The following is a 19,103-nucleotide window of genomic DNA, read 5'->3' as shown; positions in this document are numbered from 1 at the left end:
ATTAGACGTTTGAAATTTGGCATGCAGGTACCTTGGGTACCGTAGAGGTGCACTAAGAAAGGAATTCCCGAAATTCTCACGGGAACGGGAATTAGCGGGAAAATCCTTTTGTATGAAAAATCTAAACCACTCAAGTTAGACGTTTGAAATTTGACATGCAGGTACCTTAGTAAACTTAAAGCTTAGTTGCAACAGGATATTGCAAAATTCCTACGGGAACGGGTGTTAGCGGGAAAAAACATTTGTATAAAAAAATCTAATCTAATCTAATCTAATCTTCTAAATATATAAAGGAGAAACTGACTGACTGACATATCAACGCACAGCCTAAACGGCTAAACGTAGGCACTTGAAATTTTGGAAGAGACGTAGCTTAGGTACCGTAGAGGTGCACTAAGAAAGGAATTCCCGGAAATCCCACGGGAACGGGAATTAGCGGGGAAATCCTTTTGTATGAAAAATCTAAACCACTCAAGTTAGACGTTTGAAATTTGGCATGCAGGTACCTTAGTAAACTTAAGGCTTAGTTGCAACAAGGTATTCAAAAATTCCCACGGGAACGGGAGTTAGCGGGAAAAAACATTTGTATGAAAAAATATAAACCGCGTAAGATACGAGTAGATGTTTTTAATCAAGCATGCATGCATACCTAAGTTTAGTTATGGCTGTATTTTGAAAAATGGGAGTTAGCGGGGAAAAAATGTCGTATGAAAAAATCTAAACTGCATAAGTTAGATGCTTGAAATTTGACATACACTCCCACACACACAAAGATCTCTCTTTATAACACGCTACGCGGACGAAGTCGCGGGCAAAAGCTAGTATAAAAATAAAATCTTTGCATAGAAGCATGTTACAGTCCCCTACTCAAACACGACACTTTGGATGAAACTGATCCCTAAAAAGCATATAAATAGTTGTCTGTCTGTTGTACAAAAACTGTATACGTAATCGCAGCAAGCTCTTATTTGTTTTTGTGACGTCCACGCAGGATTAAAGTAGGGATGATCTCGGATAAAATATTTATGTCCGATATAACGAGCGTTTCAGAACCGGAGATATTAAAATAATTAGCGGTACACATGAGTCTACTATAACAAACAGACGTCAATAATGAGATCATTGACGTATTATATGCGAGACGATATTATATACGGAAGTAACGGGAAAAGCAGGATAAAGTATTCATTCGCTTTTTTATTTTTACGTTCGTAATATAAAGTTACTAAAATGTATTCCATTCCGCAAATAATAAATTGAATTCACACATATCGTGCTGTCTTTTAGCATTCAGTATGTACCTAAGATATTCAAGCACAGTAGGTAAATAATTATAACGTCACTTAAGTTTGTTATTATCAAAATAACAATATTTGTTATTGTTTTAAAATACGAATAAAGTTAAGATGGCGCTGACGTAACACTTCTCATCACGAGTTTCCACGAAAAGTATTTACGTAGATAATATTTTATTTAATATCTTTGTTGTATTTCGCGAATGGTCAACTTTACATTTATAGAACAAGAAGTAGGCATTAATATCCAAATAGTTACAAAAAAAAATGATGAGGAATTTATTCACGTAATAGTGCCAAATAAAAGTATCACTCAAAAGTCTAAAATGCAGAGCTAATCTTAGCTCCATGAGGTCTAAGGAAAAGTATAATACGTATGATATGCGATATACATAACTGGGCCTGTCGTTCACATAACATATCGTAACAAATACTTTATTGCACAAACAGGAAAAAACAAAATACAAAACAAAAGAGAAATAGAATGAGTACAATAGGCGCCCATATTGCTAAGTAGCAATCTCTTCCAGGCAACCTTTAATTATAGGAGATATTTAATATTATGTAGGTAATATAGCGGGATAGTGCAGCATGGGGATATACTTGTACGTATAAAAATAAATAAAAGAGAAATACACTTTCGAGTACATAAACTACATAATAATAATACACAAATAATTGTTATAATAAATAAATATCAATACTTAAACTACTAAATTTATTTATTTATTATTATTTTTTTTTTTCTTAATAATAATAAAATAATTAAACAATGGAAAAAAGGAGACTACAATTCTAGCCTTAAATCGTCGTAAAAATAGCGCATCATAAACCGTTCTCAACTGCAACACAATACTATTCGTATCTCACTTTTTAAAACGCACTTAAACAGATTAGTTTGTAATCGTTTGTGATGCACACACCCGTAAGCTTTACCACATGAATACTAATTGGGATAATCCGGAGCTTTGTTTTTTTTTTCTTAAATTCTAAAAGCTTAAAATAAAATACAAATCGGTAGAACTCTACATCGAAAATTGTATACCTGTATAATCAAATATTGGCATATTTCAATAATCATATTATAGGTATTAAGCGTAATACATTAAGTAAGTACGTATATACTTTCATTAATCCCTTTTTGATTTAGTGTATTTTAACTTTAAGGCTTAAGTTTTAAGTGTAATAATGAAATTAACATCATAACACTCGTTAAATGTAAATAATATAAACTGCATGGTACCTTTTAATTTAATGAGTATTAAGAGTTTTTGATAGTGTTATGTTGTTAATAATTTTGATAGAGTTGTAAACAAATAAAAAAAACTGCGAATGGCGTTTAAATATGAACATTTTCAAGATTACAGATGTATTTCTTCATATTTCTGCCTTCTCAGACATTAATTAATTACCTAGATATACATTTTACACAGAACATAGTAGGTTCCTTACACGTACGCGCGTGGAAAAGTGCAAGTTGATTGAATGGTGTGTCCGCCGTGATGTTACGGAAAATAAAGATAACAGTAGTGTGAGCACGCGTCAACGCAGCAACCCCTACGGTAGGTCGCGGTTGCTTCATTCACTACCCTGTTTGTCCCTGTTTTTACACTGCTAAGGGAAAACACACTCTATATCTTTACAGATACGGGTAGCTCCAGTATGAACTCCGATAGCTTTCACTGGGAGCTGGAGATAAGCCGTGGATTAGTTCGGCGGAACGGAAAAAAGAATAAAAAGTGTAAACTTTAGCCCTGATTGAGCTCAGGTTTTTAATGTTAGGGGTATGACGACCCTGCTTCAAATAGAATGCTTATAATCCTTATAACTATAATCCACGTTCGAAAAGTCGATAGTAAATATGAAGTACTTAGTTAGATTTTTTATAGGTCGAAACTTCTCTTTTGACTGTTTACAAGTGACATAATTACAGGGTGTTACTGACATCGTAACGAAAACTTTCAGGGATGATTCAGACCATGATTCTGAGTTGATATCAAGTAGAATTTTCCGTCGCAAAAGTATGGATAGGAAAATAATTAAAAAAAAAACGAAAAAAAATCATGAATTTTTTGACAGGAAATTCCACTTGATATCAACTCAGAATCATGGTCTGAATCATCCCCCTCAATATTCCTACTTGTATGGCTACCGTATGTACTTGTACGGGGTGTAAGTGATATCGTAACGAATATTGAGAGGGATGATTCAGCTGATTATTCTGAGTTAATATCAAGTGGAATTTTCCATCGCAAAAGTATAGAATTGAAAATAATTTAAAAAAACTAAAAAAAATACATGATTTTTGCGACGGAAAAATCCACTTGATATCGACTCAGAATCATGGTCTGAATCATCCCTCAAAGTTTTCGTTACGATGTCACTAACACCCTGTATACATATTATACCGGGTGTTAGTGACATCGTAACGAATACTGAAAGGGATGATTCAGACCATGATTCTGAGTTAATATCTAGTGGAATTTTCCGTCGCAAAATTCATGAAATTTTGAGTTTTGTTTTTAATTATTTTCAATTCCATATTGTGCTTTTAGCTGCATAGAACCCAAATTTCAATAAAAAAAACAATAATGACAAATTATCGAAAATTTTCGATGTAATGGAGACAACAGCTGCTCGAACGGGTCAACGGCCACACGCACCGCGCCGCGCGCCCCGCTCCGCACGCCCCGCTCCGCGCGCCCCGCGCCGCACGCCGGCGGCGCGGCGGCGGCGCGGCGGCGGCGCGGCGGCGGCGCGGCCTACAAAGTAGGCACTACGAACCGATCCTATTTCTTTCTCTGTCTATCGTAAATTATAAATTTATTTTATTCTTATTCTTAAATGGACGGATAATCAACAGGCATAAAATTTATGGAATACACGTCAATTTTAAGCAGAAATCTAAAACAACCGACAGAATTAAGTTACCAGCGAGATACCTTTTTGATTCGACCGGGTTATTCATTCATTTACTCATAGGAATCAGGGCCATTATCTACCTAAAACAGTTGAAACAGTAACTAATTGTATTCTTTGTTGTCATTAGAATAACTAACAACCAACTAACACAACCACCACAGATTAGGTAATTAGTTACCTACTATGTCAACCATCCACCAACTTAGTATGTAAGTACCTACGCAAAACCTCGCTACACAAAAATCGAAAATAAATAAATAAATAAATCTTTTAGATCAATACCCATTATTGTTACAAAGCAAGACCTATCGGTACTATCGCTAGTATCGATCTAAATGTACTATCACTACTTTCGATAGTTTAGACAATTTTCAAGTTCAACAATTGATAATCTACCTATCGATAGTTCGGCAACTCCGCCGCGTAGGCAATGTCGGCATGTTCAAAGAAAAAAATTGTCCGAGTGGAGTGATCTTATTTTTCTTGTTACATGTTGGTACCGTACCGAGGTACTAAGTACTAAGTTATTCGTAGTTTTAAATCTCATTGTTAAATCATCAGTAAAGAACTAATTAAACCTATCCTGTTCTGTGTAAAATATTCATGTAACGGCTACGTGCTTACATAAGTACCTAGTAGACGGGAGCAACGACTTAACGTACCTTCCGAAGCACGGATCATTTTACTTTCGGACAATCAGGTGATCAGCCTGTAACGTCCCAACCAAAGGCCTTATAAACAGATTTTTGTGATATGTCCCCACCGGAATACGAACCCGGACCCTCCGCATCCCATCGCTCAACCACTGGACCACATAGGCCAAGAAGGTTCTAAGACATAATTAAAGGATCCTGGGACGCAAGACCTCCGAGTTAGGGCTTGTTTGATCTGTCTTGATGGATACTCGGACGTGAATAGCCTCACGGATCAAGGGCAACGCGCGCCAATAAAGTAGGCATTACGAACAGATACTAGGTATTTCTTTGAGTTGATAGGTATCAAGTGAAGTTTCCTGTCGCCAAATTCATAAAAAAAATAGATTTTTTTCAGTCCCATATTGTGTTTTAAGCTGCATAGAACGCACATTTAAAACAAACAAATAAAAATTACTAATTATTAAATTTTATCAATGTCATCAATAATAATAATAACGTATCTACAACTTCAGCTATGCGCAGGTGAATAGCCGGCGCACGGGTCAAGGGCAACGCTCGCCAATAAAGTAGGCATACGAACAGATACTATTTCTTTCTCTGTCACTTGCACCATAAACATACTCTCTCTCTCTCTCTCTAGTCGTCGGCTCGACTCGGCCGCGGCCAGTGCGTCGTCGGCGCCCTTAGTCGGCGCCTTTGATGCTTTGCGCTAACGCCGCCGCCGCGCGCTTCCGCTCAGTCGAATACTAAGCTTGACCCGAATCGCGTGATGTTTTTCGAGGATATTTTTTTCGTGTTTGTGAGTGTTTGTTTCATTCTGTAAATGAGTAGTGTCGACTATGATGAGATCATAGACCATTTACTGCGCAAAAGTATGGAAGATTGTTGATGTTTATTAAAGAGCAAGGTGTTGTGTTTGTGAGTGCGTGTGATACCTACCTACCGCGGAGGAAACGCGATGTTGCATACCTACGTGACGTGACATGTTCTAGGGTACCTACCTAGGTACTTCATCCGAAGGAATAACAATTAAGGTAAGGCAAGAGTAGAGTTTTTATTGTTAATAAGTTAGGAACGTTTTAATAACTGGTAGGTAGGTACCGTGCGTGAAAAATCGTGGCAGTAGGTGTTCTACTTCAACAAACAACATTTTAAAACGTTGAACCACTACTAAGCATCTAAATACAAGAGAATGAGAACTCCTACCTAGATATCAACATCGTATCTCACACGCGTAACGTAGCCGCGCGTAAGTTTAGCGTCTGTGTGGCGCGTTGTTCGACTTACATTGCGGCACAGTAAAAATTGAAAATCTTAATTAAACATTTGCGACAAGAAAAACACCCACCATCGTTTTTAGTACAATAAAATAGGCGTTCCATTTTTTTTTTCGTTACGATGTCACTAACACCCTGTATATTGGTTCGTATAAATTTTTACACAAGACTATTTTTATATTTTTAATCCGAATGAACGAAAAGGATAGAGCAAAAAGAAGATGACTAATTATTATGCACAGAGAATGGAAGATAATGAAAAAGACCCTTATTATGTGTAACGAAAATTAAACACTCCTTTCTATAGTAATATTTTTATAAAAGTAATATTTTGTAGCCTTTAGTCGTCCAGAGTTCAATACTTTAGCCAAACATCGTACCGACTCATAAATTGCCGAGTGGGACTCAGTGTAAATGTAAAAAAATATTACAAAAGGGACGAGGGCGAGAAAATCCTGAAAAAGGCCGGCATGTGGCAATCCTGGATACCGGGTTTCCGCCGATCCCGCCTTACCGTAATCCCGTGACGGTAAAAATACATACATCCTCTTTTATCCGGCTGGATGCTAACATTAAAATCACGTCACTGTTTTAAAATATGAAACTGGCTGTATAATTTGAAAACTACTACATTTTTCATAAATACTTATATATTTATGAAAAGTACCTCGAATGAAGTTTTCAAGTTAAAAACTGAGTATTCACGCCTTTCATTCTTACTGGAGTAGACAGAGAACAAACATCAATAGACAAACATGTACCTCAAAGTTTTAATACCCAGCATTTTGAGCCTTTACCTCATCGAGAAAAGCAGAAAAGATATTTTGACGCAAAACAATTCGGCAATATCTTAAACACTTATCTTTTTTCATATTTAAACTGGAAATTATTTGTAAGGGTGACTCACCACCACACACGCAACACGTATTACAGACGAGGCTACTTGGCGCGGTCCGTCTAGAGATAATCCCATTGTCCATCCTGCTCGCACTCCCAGGTGTTGGGCGCAAATCCTCGCCGCGTCCCTCTCTAATCCCTTATTTGAATCTTATCAGATCTCTGGAGATACACCGGTAGTGGTCGGCCGATACATGTAGTTGTGGATTTAACTCTAGGGATGTCCCAAGCGCGAAGTTGAACGACATTTGTGAGCAAATTATTGTTGACCTCGAGAAAAAAGTATTTAGCAATGCAATTCTCATTAAGTGCAAAGAAGGTTATCCAAAAATAGAAAATTATTATATAAAGATAAGGAGGGAGAAGAGGAGAGGAAGGGATTGGATGAAGAAGATAGTCACTGATTTTAGATGCGGGTTTAACTGAAGCTTAGAAAATTAAATAGTTACTTATAGCTTACCTAAATAGCGGACTGCATGTAACAAACAAACAACTGTAATAAAGTGTCGATAAGCGAAATGCAGAAATGAGGAGCTAATAGCAGAGATAAAAAAAAAAGGTCTAAGTAACAAGTAGCGTATATTGCACCCCTAAAGTGCGCGCATACATTAAAGGTGCGTCCACACTGAACCCGCGATTAATGGGCTTAGAATACGCGATTGAAGCTAAATTTACGTTTCTGCGCGTCACCAGATTAGGACGACAGAATAATGATACTAACAGCTGCTTTGATCTGGCCAACGTCCTTGTATGTGCGCGTTTTCTAAAATAAACAAAATAATGAAATACAGGCATCATTACAACAAATCTCTTTCTGCATTTTAAATTGCACAAAATACTGGGCGAAAATATCGTTTATCGATAGCGATTAAAGACAAAGACCCTTTTGAATTTCGAACGCCATAACCAGCAGCCATATTTTACAAAGGAACGTCGCGAATTAAGGGTTTATTTCTTGTGAGTGTAATAAGATAATATTCCTAACCCTTTGTAGGGATTAAGATTTTGTTAAGGGCGCGGTCCCTAAGCCTAGCCAGACGGGTCCCTCGCGATTAGACGAGGGAACACGCCGTAACCGCTCGGTACACTACTATGGTTTTTATTGTGGCTTAAACAAAAGCGTCTTCCTTTATATTCTGTTTATAAATTTAAATCTAGCTTACTTTCTACAAAAATATTTAATGTCGTTCTTGAAGAGGATTTGATTTTTTTTCCAAATGAATGATATAATACAGTGTATTTTTTTACGTACAAGTGGCACCCATATTCATCTATCAAGCTCGGTAGGTGCACTAACAACTAAACTATATTCTGTCTTTCAATCAATCAAAAGAAAAGCAGTTGATCAATTCCCTAGCGGTCATCCGCTCTGAGGCTACATCCGCGGTGCGGCGGTGCCGCGGGGCTGATCTTGACAAATGGTGCGGATCATCCGCTCACCGGCCTCTTGTTTGTCCACCGCTCGATTTTTTATCGATCGATCTCAGAATCAACCGGCTCAGCTGATTGCCCTCCTCTGTTGTCGCCGCCGGATTAAACACACACACGCGCAACTATAAAACTAAATTAAAATTCGAACACAAAGACGTAATCGTAAGGATTTGCATTATGATACGCGCACATACGAACTTTAAGAAGATGTCGATCGGTTACAACTTACAAGTCGTTGTCACGATTTTGCGGTTATCGGACGACTTGTCACAGGATTTAGGACTATGTGTCTTTGGAAAAAAGAAAGATTTGTTTCGGATAGTCGTCGAGTGTGTAAAGAAGTTGTTCGATGTGAGTGTGTGTTAAGCCGATGCATGCCTCAAATTGGGCTGAAGTGCAGGAGATAATCTCACAGTGATTGATGGCACCACCCCGCCCCGCTCCTCCGCGTCGCCTTGCTCAGCACGTGACAACCGGTCTGCAGCTTTTGTATTAATATTTTTGATATTTTTTATCATTCCAAGATTACCTACTTATTTATAAAAAATACAAATTCTCGAACGATTATCAGGAACGACAAATTGTTTTTTTACTCATATGAAGTAGTCTGACAGTCAATATAAGTAAGTAAGTAAATAAACGTGTCACTTGAATTAATGTTTGAATCATAGATAATTGATATCCCCTCTGTCTACCCCTTCGGGGATACAGCAATACAGCCTGTATTTGTCTTGATTTTCATGAGGATACAAAAACCAAAATATCTGTTGAAATCTTCCCGCGCGGACATTTTTTAACAAATCCACGATCCACCTCGGGCAGTCTAAACCAGTTGAAAATCTCGCTAACAAAGATCCGAGGAGCTCGCAACATGTAGAGATTTGAGTGCTAGGTAGAGCGTAGAGCACACATAGAGCTAAGTAGAGCTCTTGATCCGGATGAGCGGAGATTAGGTGGCAGCCGCTGGCCACGGGCCGGGCCGGCGCCAGAGCCGGGTCCGGGGAACATCTCCGACGGGATTACGGCAATCCGGATTTAGTTGAATAACTTGCCGAAGGTTTACGTTGTAATCGTTATCTTGATAGAGTTTTGGACTCAATCTCAATAAGTAACCCTACCTGTAATAAAGTTGCTAATGGATTTTAAAGTGATCAAAGAGCGATCGCGACTCGCGACTTGCTGGCGATCAGTGGACAGCTGCGTCATAATACAGTATAGTCGTTTAAAATGAATAATTTTATGAAGATTTTACTCCTGTTCCCATCGAATGAAGGCAAATTGCACATTTGAAACAAACGAACGTATATTTTATAAATTTTGCTGCTGCCGATTGCGTATTGGCAGAGCGATGTTCAACTTTACCTTATATACATTAAGACTTAAACGAACATCCACTAACAGACAAGGAAACAGGTATAATGTCTAGTAATGTAAATAAAATTTTCCTATTAGAAGCATAAGAGTGTAATAAAATTTAATAAGTTGGCCACCCACACTCTGGCTAAGTATCAATCTCAAATGTTGTTTAACCATCGTTAGCTGACCTTATCCACTAATCCGAAAGAGGAACTCAACTGTTAATTACTATGTTTATCATTTAAATTGTAATAGAAGACATACAAATTGTTTTAGTAATGTTTTTTTATCATTTATTTCTGACCTGTGAAAGTATTTTGGAATATTCTTTTTTATGGTCTAGGTAAAAATTTTGAAAAAAATATATGAATAGCTCCTTACGAAAATGTATAACTATGTAGATTTTGTAAACGAGAGAAGAAGTTATCCAAAAAACCCTTAGCCCAAACTTTTTTACTTGGACTCCTGAGCGCCCCGTGGTTGCGCCTCCGTGGTGTCCTAGTGAGATAGGGCCCTAATCGTATTACATTTCAAAAAAAATATATCTTCATCATTCTTGACAATATTTAGCACATGTCTTTGTTGGAAAGCAAGCGAGTTTGCCTTAGCGTACAGTCTACCACCTAAGAATAGCTGCTGTTTATATGCGATTCTGTAGGATTTAGCAGCGGTGCGATGTGGGAGACGGTTTAGTACAGTCTACCTCAGCAGGATTGTTGGAGAACCACAACTTATATCGAATTCCGTAAGGTGTGCGGGTGGCGTTTGTGTGGTAGACTGTTCTGGTACACACACGGCGTACCTACGCGGATCAGCCCTAAGCCGGATTACGCGACCGACGGATCTGGATTGTATCCCGAGAGGTCGGGATATTATGGATTTGGGATATGGAAAATTCCCTCTATTTATTTACCCATATATTTCAGCGTTACAGCAGCCGGGTTCTGTTTGCGAAATTTTAACTTGTAATGTTCATACTACTAATCGAAAGCCCCGGTTATATTTTATTAGTGCAAAGTAATGCATTCTTGCTCGATGTGACGATTTTAAATTGCTATACTGTTTCACCAGTTTAATTCTTCTTATTAAGTTGACATTCAGAAAGTTCAAAAACGACCTTTGTGTGGTAGCGGTTAACCACCACGATCATCGAATCAGTCCGTCCCGATTGGTTTGTAAATTAGGAAACGAACTTTTCGAAATGGTTTCGGATATGGCATTTTTCACCAATAGAGATGACGAGAATGTGAAAAATGTGTTATACCTATTTTTTTTCCATTTGATAATGGTGAGATTTATACTTAGTTGTGAGGCGAGGATGTTTTATATTAAACTTACTTAAATAACTTTTAAGAATTTGCATCTCCAGCTTTTCGACAATCAATAGCCACTTTATCCAAGGATTGGAATTCGAAGCATACGATTTTCAATCGGAAGATGGATTTAAGTTGTCTCCAGCTGGAGTCCGGTGATCGATAGCGCTAAACCTTGCGATTTATCGTCGCTTGCGTTCGCGGATATCTGTACTTGTGTGTTGTGTGGTAATGCAAAGTTGAGGAGTGCATTGATAACTTTGGCGTCATTCTGAAATCTTGCTTGTGTGATTGGGTAGGTATAATTATGTAATATATTGTAATTATATTATTAGTCTACACACAAAAAAATCCTGATTGAAATGAAGATTTGCACACAACAATAACACTATCTTTTTATCGACTGTGCTGATACAGTTAGAAAACATATGTATGTTTTCTAGACTCCAATGTATTTGTGTAGGTGTCAAATTATTATTTTATTATTATTTTATTTTTATTTCGAGTAACTGATTAGCCAGAGATATTGTATCTTCTGTTTTGTTTTAACAAACCTAATACGGTTTGTCGTGATCTAAGTGATGTCCGATATGACGACTTTATTATAAGGCCAGTCATATATCGATAACATTTATCTATTAACTGATACAATCAACTCGGCTATTAGTGAGATTGATCCGATAAAGTCTCGCGTGCTGTTCTTTACTAAAGTCATCAAATTATCATCCCATGCGCCAATATCAATGATATAATATTAACATACTTACACATTCTACACTGGATTGCAAAATATATGAATTATTTAATAGTAGATGTATATGCGACAAATTACTGGTGCGGCGTTAATTTTTCATTAAACAGCAGGTGATGGCATTGTGATAGATAACACCATGCACCACATTGGAGCATACATATTTCATTTTATAACTGACCAACATAATTGGGTATCGCTACTAGTTTTTGCTAATATTGATAAATTGGAATTTCAATTAGCATACATTAAGACGAGTGCAGAACACCTGCGACGGTGACGCAACGGGCGATCGATTATAATCGTGTTTTCTTTTACTTCTATGTACAATAACTATAATCTCTATGCTTTGTCTCATTCTATGATTTGTAAGTCGGATGTTGTTGTGATTGGTTTTGTAATGCGACTAGATTAATAGGCTGAAATACGATATTTATGTGAATCAGTCCGATGAAAACTATTTCGATTGAAACAATATTTTCTGATTGTCGAACACGAAAGTTAAGTGAAAGAAAAAGCACACAAGTATTATCTTATAAATATTGTAATTAAAGACTAAAATACTTATCAATGAAAATGGAGTGGCATCAGATTCCCCACCTGACATAAATGCATTTATTATTTAATTTATTTCTGATAAAAAAGCAGCTAATGTTGAAATCTTGGAATATACATATGTATTATTATGTGGGTCAGAAAATACTGCCCACACATTCACAATTCACACACCACAAACACACACACACATGACACACACGGATAGCGCTCATCCGGATCATCCGGCGGATCAAGCTCGTGTCGCCCGGAGATAAAGGCCCTCCCACACCCCCCGTGTACCCAGCTTCGATTATTGTAGGTAATCAAAAGCTCGGGAGGATAAACTATGAAAGTTTTTTTTATATAATATTTAAGGATTACGTCAAACTATATTTAAAATCAGATTTGAAGACGGTATTATGTACATCAAGAATAAGGTAAAAATGTACGAGTAATGTCTCGAACACATATATTGGCATGTGTTCGAGACATTACCAATCTTAAAAGCAAAAATAATATTGTAACACTTGTAATATAATAATCGGCAGTTCAGCATCGGCTTACATTTGCTTAATATCCGTAGAGAGAACCGGCCTCAGTATTAAAGTTTTAATTTTTAATCGCCTTTACTTTTTCTGCGCGTACGCAGCTAATGATGCATTTTCTCTTCATGCATCACTTTAATCTCGGATTAGAAAAGTTAAAATATGAGAGGAGCTTAAATAAATCCAAGGTTAGTGGAGCCGGCGACTTATTTTAATCCAAAGATGATTAATGACCAATTAAACCGAGATCTGGTAAAGGTATTATTACCGAGAGAAGGTCAGGCGTGAGTTCTATATCTAATCTTTAGGTGTTCTGTATGTGATTCTGATCTTCTGCAGCGAACTATCTGACAAAATCAAACAACAAACATTGTCAAAAACGAGGTCGAGTTCATATCGATGCATTCACACTAACTTCAACTATAGGTGCAGATTACAGCAAAAGAAAAAGGACGGATAATTGACAGCTTTTCAGTTAAAACGAATGAGTGAATGAAACAACCCGGACGGATCAAATAGGTATCTCTGTAGCATGCAACCTGATTGAGGTGGGATGTCAACTTAATTTTATCGGGTAAAAATTTGAAAGGATTTTTAAGATTTCTGTCTAAAATTGATGTTTGTTCCATATTTTTTTGCCTGTCGATTATCAATCAATCAATCAATCATTATCTGTCCCTTTCCTTTTCGATGGATAAGAAAATGACAGGTAAGTATAACTTAATTTTTTTTTATTTTTTTTCATTATATTCTTAATCTAAATACATGGTTTGAATGATGCCGTTAAACCACAGAGGTTTAAAATAAAATTAGGAGGTGTGTTCTGGAATCAGTACCACATTATCTCTTCCTTCTATTATCTGTCACAAATAATATAGCTATCAACTTAATAATAAATTCATATTAAGTAAGTAAGGTATCCAAATCATCCATATACAAATATTGTTATAATTGGTCACGCAGCGTAATAAACATACAAATTATTGACGGTTCAAAATTCAAAATTTTAAACACGAACTACCGTTGATTTTAGCAATAAAATCATGGTTTACTACACACGTATGTCTTACACACAAAATAAAAAATAAAACTACTATAAAAAATATAAATCGGCTTATCTATATAAAACCGGCTTATTCGTATAAAGTACCGTTCACAAAAACAGATCGAAGTAAAACTACCTACTTCTAGACTTGATAATACAGCTTTAGTTTTAAATTCAGAGAATGAGCCGCAAATTAAGAAAAAGCTTGGTATGGGTGACCTCCTGTATTTTTTTTTTAAATCAGCTGACTACAGTTATAGCAACTACTGCACACTGTTCGAAATCCAGAAAAATACTGTTTTACATAATATTTTTTTTTACACTAAACTATTTCAGTGTATAAAACGTATTTTCGAAGTTCACACAAAATATTGACCGCCCGCGCGCTGTTTGTCTGACGCTACCCAGGTACGATTTGACAAAAAGATATATCTCCGTCGTGGAGCGTAATCCGTCGGGCATTGTGCAATCGCTAATCGGCGCGGATCGGCGGCCGACTTGAAATTAATAATGATTTATAACGGCCGATTAGACGCGTTAGGCATTAACTCGCCACCGTGCCACCGGCTTCTCTACCTATTTTTTATAGATACTCTACGAAACTGAGCTTTTGTAAATTGATGAGGTGAAATAAATTTGTTGTTTGATTGGCAGATCAAAATATAGTGCACGCATAGTTAGGTCTATTATCTCGCGTAGATTTTGTTAAGTATTTTTGAATAAACATTTAAGTAGTTTCCTATATTATTATTTGTCTGAAATGTATTTCTATAATCTTTATAGAGCACACAATGCAGGGTCCTGTAGAATCGGATGCAAGTGTGTATGTGTGCATTGCGTGTGCACACGCCGGCTTACGCTCCCAGCGCGCCTTACTAGACGGGATGTCCCGGATTAGATTTAAGGGGTAAAAGAACTAGAACGAGACGGTATAAAGAGGATTTACACTATAAAGACAAGGACGGCGCACCGGGAGATTTAGAGATTATGATTCATAAAGAGAGGAGAATGAATGGAAAATTATTAGGGAGGGAGTGTACGAAGGGTATTAGAAACCGGTGTGTTATGGGAAGCCGATAGATTTGCGTCATTCTGGATTTGTTCGCAATGCGACGCTTAACTGGTCGTGAAATTAGCTGCGCGGATTTGGGGGGCTGTTTCATTAGCTGACGACTGATACTATTGCATACATACCTGTTACTTTTTAATATTCGTACAAACACCTATTATTGAAAATCTCACGAACGTCGCGTCGTCAAATAGAATTCCAAGTATAATTTCTAGAGGTGAAATAGTTTGCTACACATAAACTTGATAATCTTCGCGTAGAAATTCGAATGAAGATCTGCATGAAATTATGCTGAGAGCCGTCAACATTCGCCGAAGTACATTATCAAAGGAGTTATTCCTAGCAAAGGAGGGTCGTAAAAATTATATTTTAATTCAATCATTATAGCCGTGCGGAATCAATCTGGAATATTATAGTTGGGTTTAACGATCGGCTGTGTGAAAGATATCGGTAAATCAGGCATGGCGTCAGATTATCGTGGAGATGAGCTTGGTTCACAAAGGGGCCGAGGGAAGGCGCGTGACGGCGAATAATGTGGACAACTATACAAAGAGAGTACCACGTATGACGGTTATGACAGAGCTTAAAACAATTCACAATGATTTACAATGATTTAAACGTCTCGGGAAAGAAAAGAAAGTGGGTACAGCGACACCGTAACCATTAGATAGGTACAAGTTCTGGCCGTAAATGATGGATGCTAAGAAATAATTTAATTAAAATTAGTTTTGAACTAGAAAACTGTAAGAAAGATTACCGTATTTCATGTATTTTCATATACTGATTATTTCAGGCATATCGGTCCACGAGCCTTCACCCACTAGAGAGAAGGAGAAATAGATACTCACCAGAGATGCCTTTGTTGAGCAGGTTGTTGAAGGCCTCCTTCTTGGGAGAGAGGTGCGGGGTATGCGGAGTGTGCGGCGTGTGCGGCGCCCGGTCATGATGCGCCGGCGCAGACGGCGGCCGCGGCACCGCGCGGTCTTCTGGCGACCGCCGCGGCGGCGTCTTGCTGCGACGTAGCTCTGATGACAGCGACTGCCAACGGGAAAAAAGAAAAATATTGAAAAAATATGTACCCAGTCTTTTTAAAAGGGACTTTTTTCTCCACAAAGGCAATTAGCAGACATTCCTTCGCCGCCTATGTAGAATTAGCATTATGAGTACCTACCGCATAAATTATGCTGGGAAAACTAAATTTGCAAGAATTACACACATTTAATTGTTATTCAACGCGTGTAAAGAGTATTAGTAGAATAAGGCTATATAGTCAATAATGAACGTTGCCGCTGTAGGACTTGTGCATTTTCAATGTCCTTATCAGTTGATCCACGCATACTAGTACTTAGCTCCTTGTCTAGACATGAGCTTACAAGAAGTAGTTCCAAGTTCAATAATGAATAATTCTACAATTTGTGCAGCGGTCGCATGTATTGGTGCAATGTGTTTATATATGCATGACCAACGAGGGTAGACGTGCAAGAAATGAGAATCCACGACACAGAGGAACCGTTGAATATTCTTCATTATGTAACTGTATTTTATGAACTACGGGAATTTAATACCACATATACAATGAACTGATAAAGTAGGTAACCAATGAAGAGCTGAGTAGAGTTCAAAAACAATCTTTAAAATGAATAGGTAAAACCAGACGTCATGATGTTTTTGGCAACGATTCCTCTACGTAGGTAACTAATCATCAGACATAAAATTTCGTCATGCTTAGTCAAATCTGAAAATTATCACCTGATAAAAGAAGCCACATAATGCACTGTAAAATAGACACCGGTCACTGTTTTTACCCGTTGTTCTAATGAAATACAAGCGACTAAGTGTCAATTCGTATTTATGCTAATATGCCAAATGTCGACAAACTATACGTGCCGCTGGTATACAAAGTTAAATAGCTAGCAAAAGAAGCCGTTTTATCCAAGGGTAAGTGACTGGGCCACAAAGAAAAGAACGCTTGTCTGGAAAGAAACCCAAAAAAAGAGAGAGATCTATGGACCTATTTCTTGCTTTCCTTTTTGCACGTCCAAACAATAAAGAATTTGAGCCGCTTCAATCACTGCTATTGACAAACTAATAGACGTCAAAGTAAGACATTAATAAAACTAACAAAGATAAGAAGACAAAGCGGGAGAGATCAATGTTTTATCAATATGATCTGATCTGAGTAAAGTCGAACCACTTTAAGAGAGTCGAGCTCCAAATTGGACACTTGCGTCAGTGATACAAGACATTATATTCATTGAATATGACCACTGATGATATGGACGAATAATGACGATTCACCACAATGATAGCGATTTAATGAGGTTAATGTTGTGCATGATTTTGTAGTTGACGAAGGAAGTGGCCAGACACTAGAGATATGAAGTCACGGAGTTCATTTATTGCTGTCATCGATATATAGGTAAGATTTTTAAACCTATGTGCTTAAGTAAAGCCACGTATGGGACCTTCAGATTGGACAGTCGCTTCTATAAAAATTGGACCAGGGAGATGATGATGTAAGTATGGCATCTGTTAGACGCTTCGATGCCAGCAACATTCTTCCCTACTACGCGTACCAGAGGCAAAAGCTAATAATGCCAACTTATTCAGCGAATCAGGGGTCCGTACATGCAAACAAGTGTATAACAAGAAAGCCAATAAAGCAGTGCGCACCGTCCATAGAATCGTTGATTCGCGCCACAGATACGTCTAATATCGTATTGGAATTTGTGATGCCGTTTGACCCCTGTTAACCCAGATTACGCTCCTCGGCGCCTGATTCGTCCTCGGCCGAGCCTGATTGTGTTGTGACACAAACTGTAATGTATTACGTGTTAACTCTTGCTGCAATCACGGCTACAGCGTACAATTACAATGGATATGTTCGCCGAACTTACAATTTATTTGGAACGATTTGTAGCCGTTGTTGACTGCTTGTTGAGCTTTGTTACACTTGTCGAGCTTACATGTGTTTGCGGTAGCGCATTTGCGATAGTATGGAGTCACTGATAAAGCGGCTTTTCCTTAATAACTTATAACGTTATGTTTATTTATTGAATATACATTCTCCCGATAGATTACAAGTTAAATCGTATTATTCGATTTGAAGAATCCACTCGCTAGCAAATCTCCAAGTAGCCGTATCATTCGCGTGCTCCGTCACCATTAGCAGTTAATAATAAGCAGTACTTTGCATATAACCTGTTACTGGCGTCTTTAATTACCGTGATCCTTTCAACAAAACCATCGCCAGAGTAATGACTGTAATTACAACAAACTTAGCAATCAGTCCTTATCAAATCTTGAACTACTCCCACATCATTCTAATCACGGCAAACAATATTTAAAACTGCTTTATTTTGAATCATCCTTAATGAACGGAGGAGATAAGTGTTTTGTGTTATTCACTATTGAATTAGATAATACGCTTCCGTTGGTTAATATTGGTTCGAAATATAGAATGTGGGAATCACTGTCTTATCGAAACTTGCGGTTAGGTGTTTACCTATAACAACTGCTAATATAAGTATATATTAATTATAAAATAGGTTATTTCCCTAAAAAACCAACAGACGTAACAAGTACTGTATTACTAAGGTATAATGAATGAAGAGGAAGTAGACAAGTACGTCAAGATCGAAACATAGGTATGCAAACCCATAGTATTTCCTCAAAATTGTGTTTTGTGTGTGGCGTTCTTTTATAACAAACAATTTCTATTCTATTCTATATATGAATCTATCATCAGCAACATAACATACTTTTATATTTAATTTCGAGATATGTCTTATCAATGTCTTCTAAAAAACGGATCATCATAGCGACCTTCACAGAGGTGACGTTGAAATCTAAGAAAACAACACCAAAACGCGCATTCTGTAATCTCGATGAATACAGAGGCAGTAACGGCATACAAACAAGTACCGAAACTAGATAGTAACATTTACCGTGGCATTACTCTTGTTGTCTATCGCGTACAGCCCTGATTAATTTATGTCCCACTTATTTG

General features: G+C 37.4%; 2 protein-coding genes across 2 annotated transcripts in view; one reads left to right on the top strand and one right to left on the bottom strand.

Moving 5' to 3' along the window:
• LOC126373133 (homeobox protein dve-1) overlaps positions 1-19,103 on the bottom strand; it is an 86,002-nt gene that overhangs the window by 33,091 nt on the left and 33,808 nt on the right. The window contains exon 2 of the mRNA XM_050019157.1: positions 15,943-16,132. Within this exon, the coding sequence (XP_049875114.1) occupies positions 15,943-16,132 (190 nt within the window). The remainder of the gene's footprint in view (positions 1-15,942; positions 16,133-19,103) is intronic.
• The window catches only part of LOC126373168 (probable hydroxyacid-oxoacid transhydrogenase, mitochondrial), a 247,904-nt gene that overhangs the window by 211,269 nt on the left and 17,532 nt on the right, over positions 1-19,103 (top strand). The window lies entirely within an intron of this gene.

This window comes from Pectinophora gossypiella, chromosome 2 (genome assembly GCF_024362695.1).
Source record: "Pectinophora gossypiella chromosome 2, ilPecGoss1.1, whole genome shotgun sequence".
Classification (NCBI taxonomy): Eukaryota; Metazoa; Arthropoda; class Insecta; order Lepidoptera; family Gelechiidae; genus Pectinophora; species Pectinophora gossypiella.
This window is presented reverse-complemented; position numbering and strand designations above follow the sequence as displayed.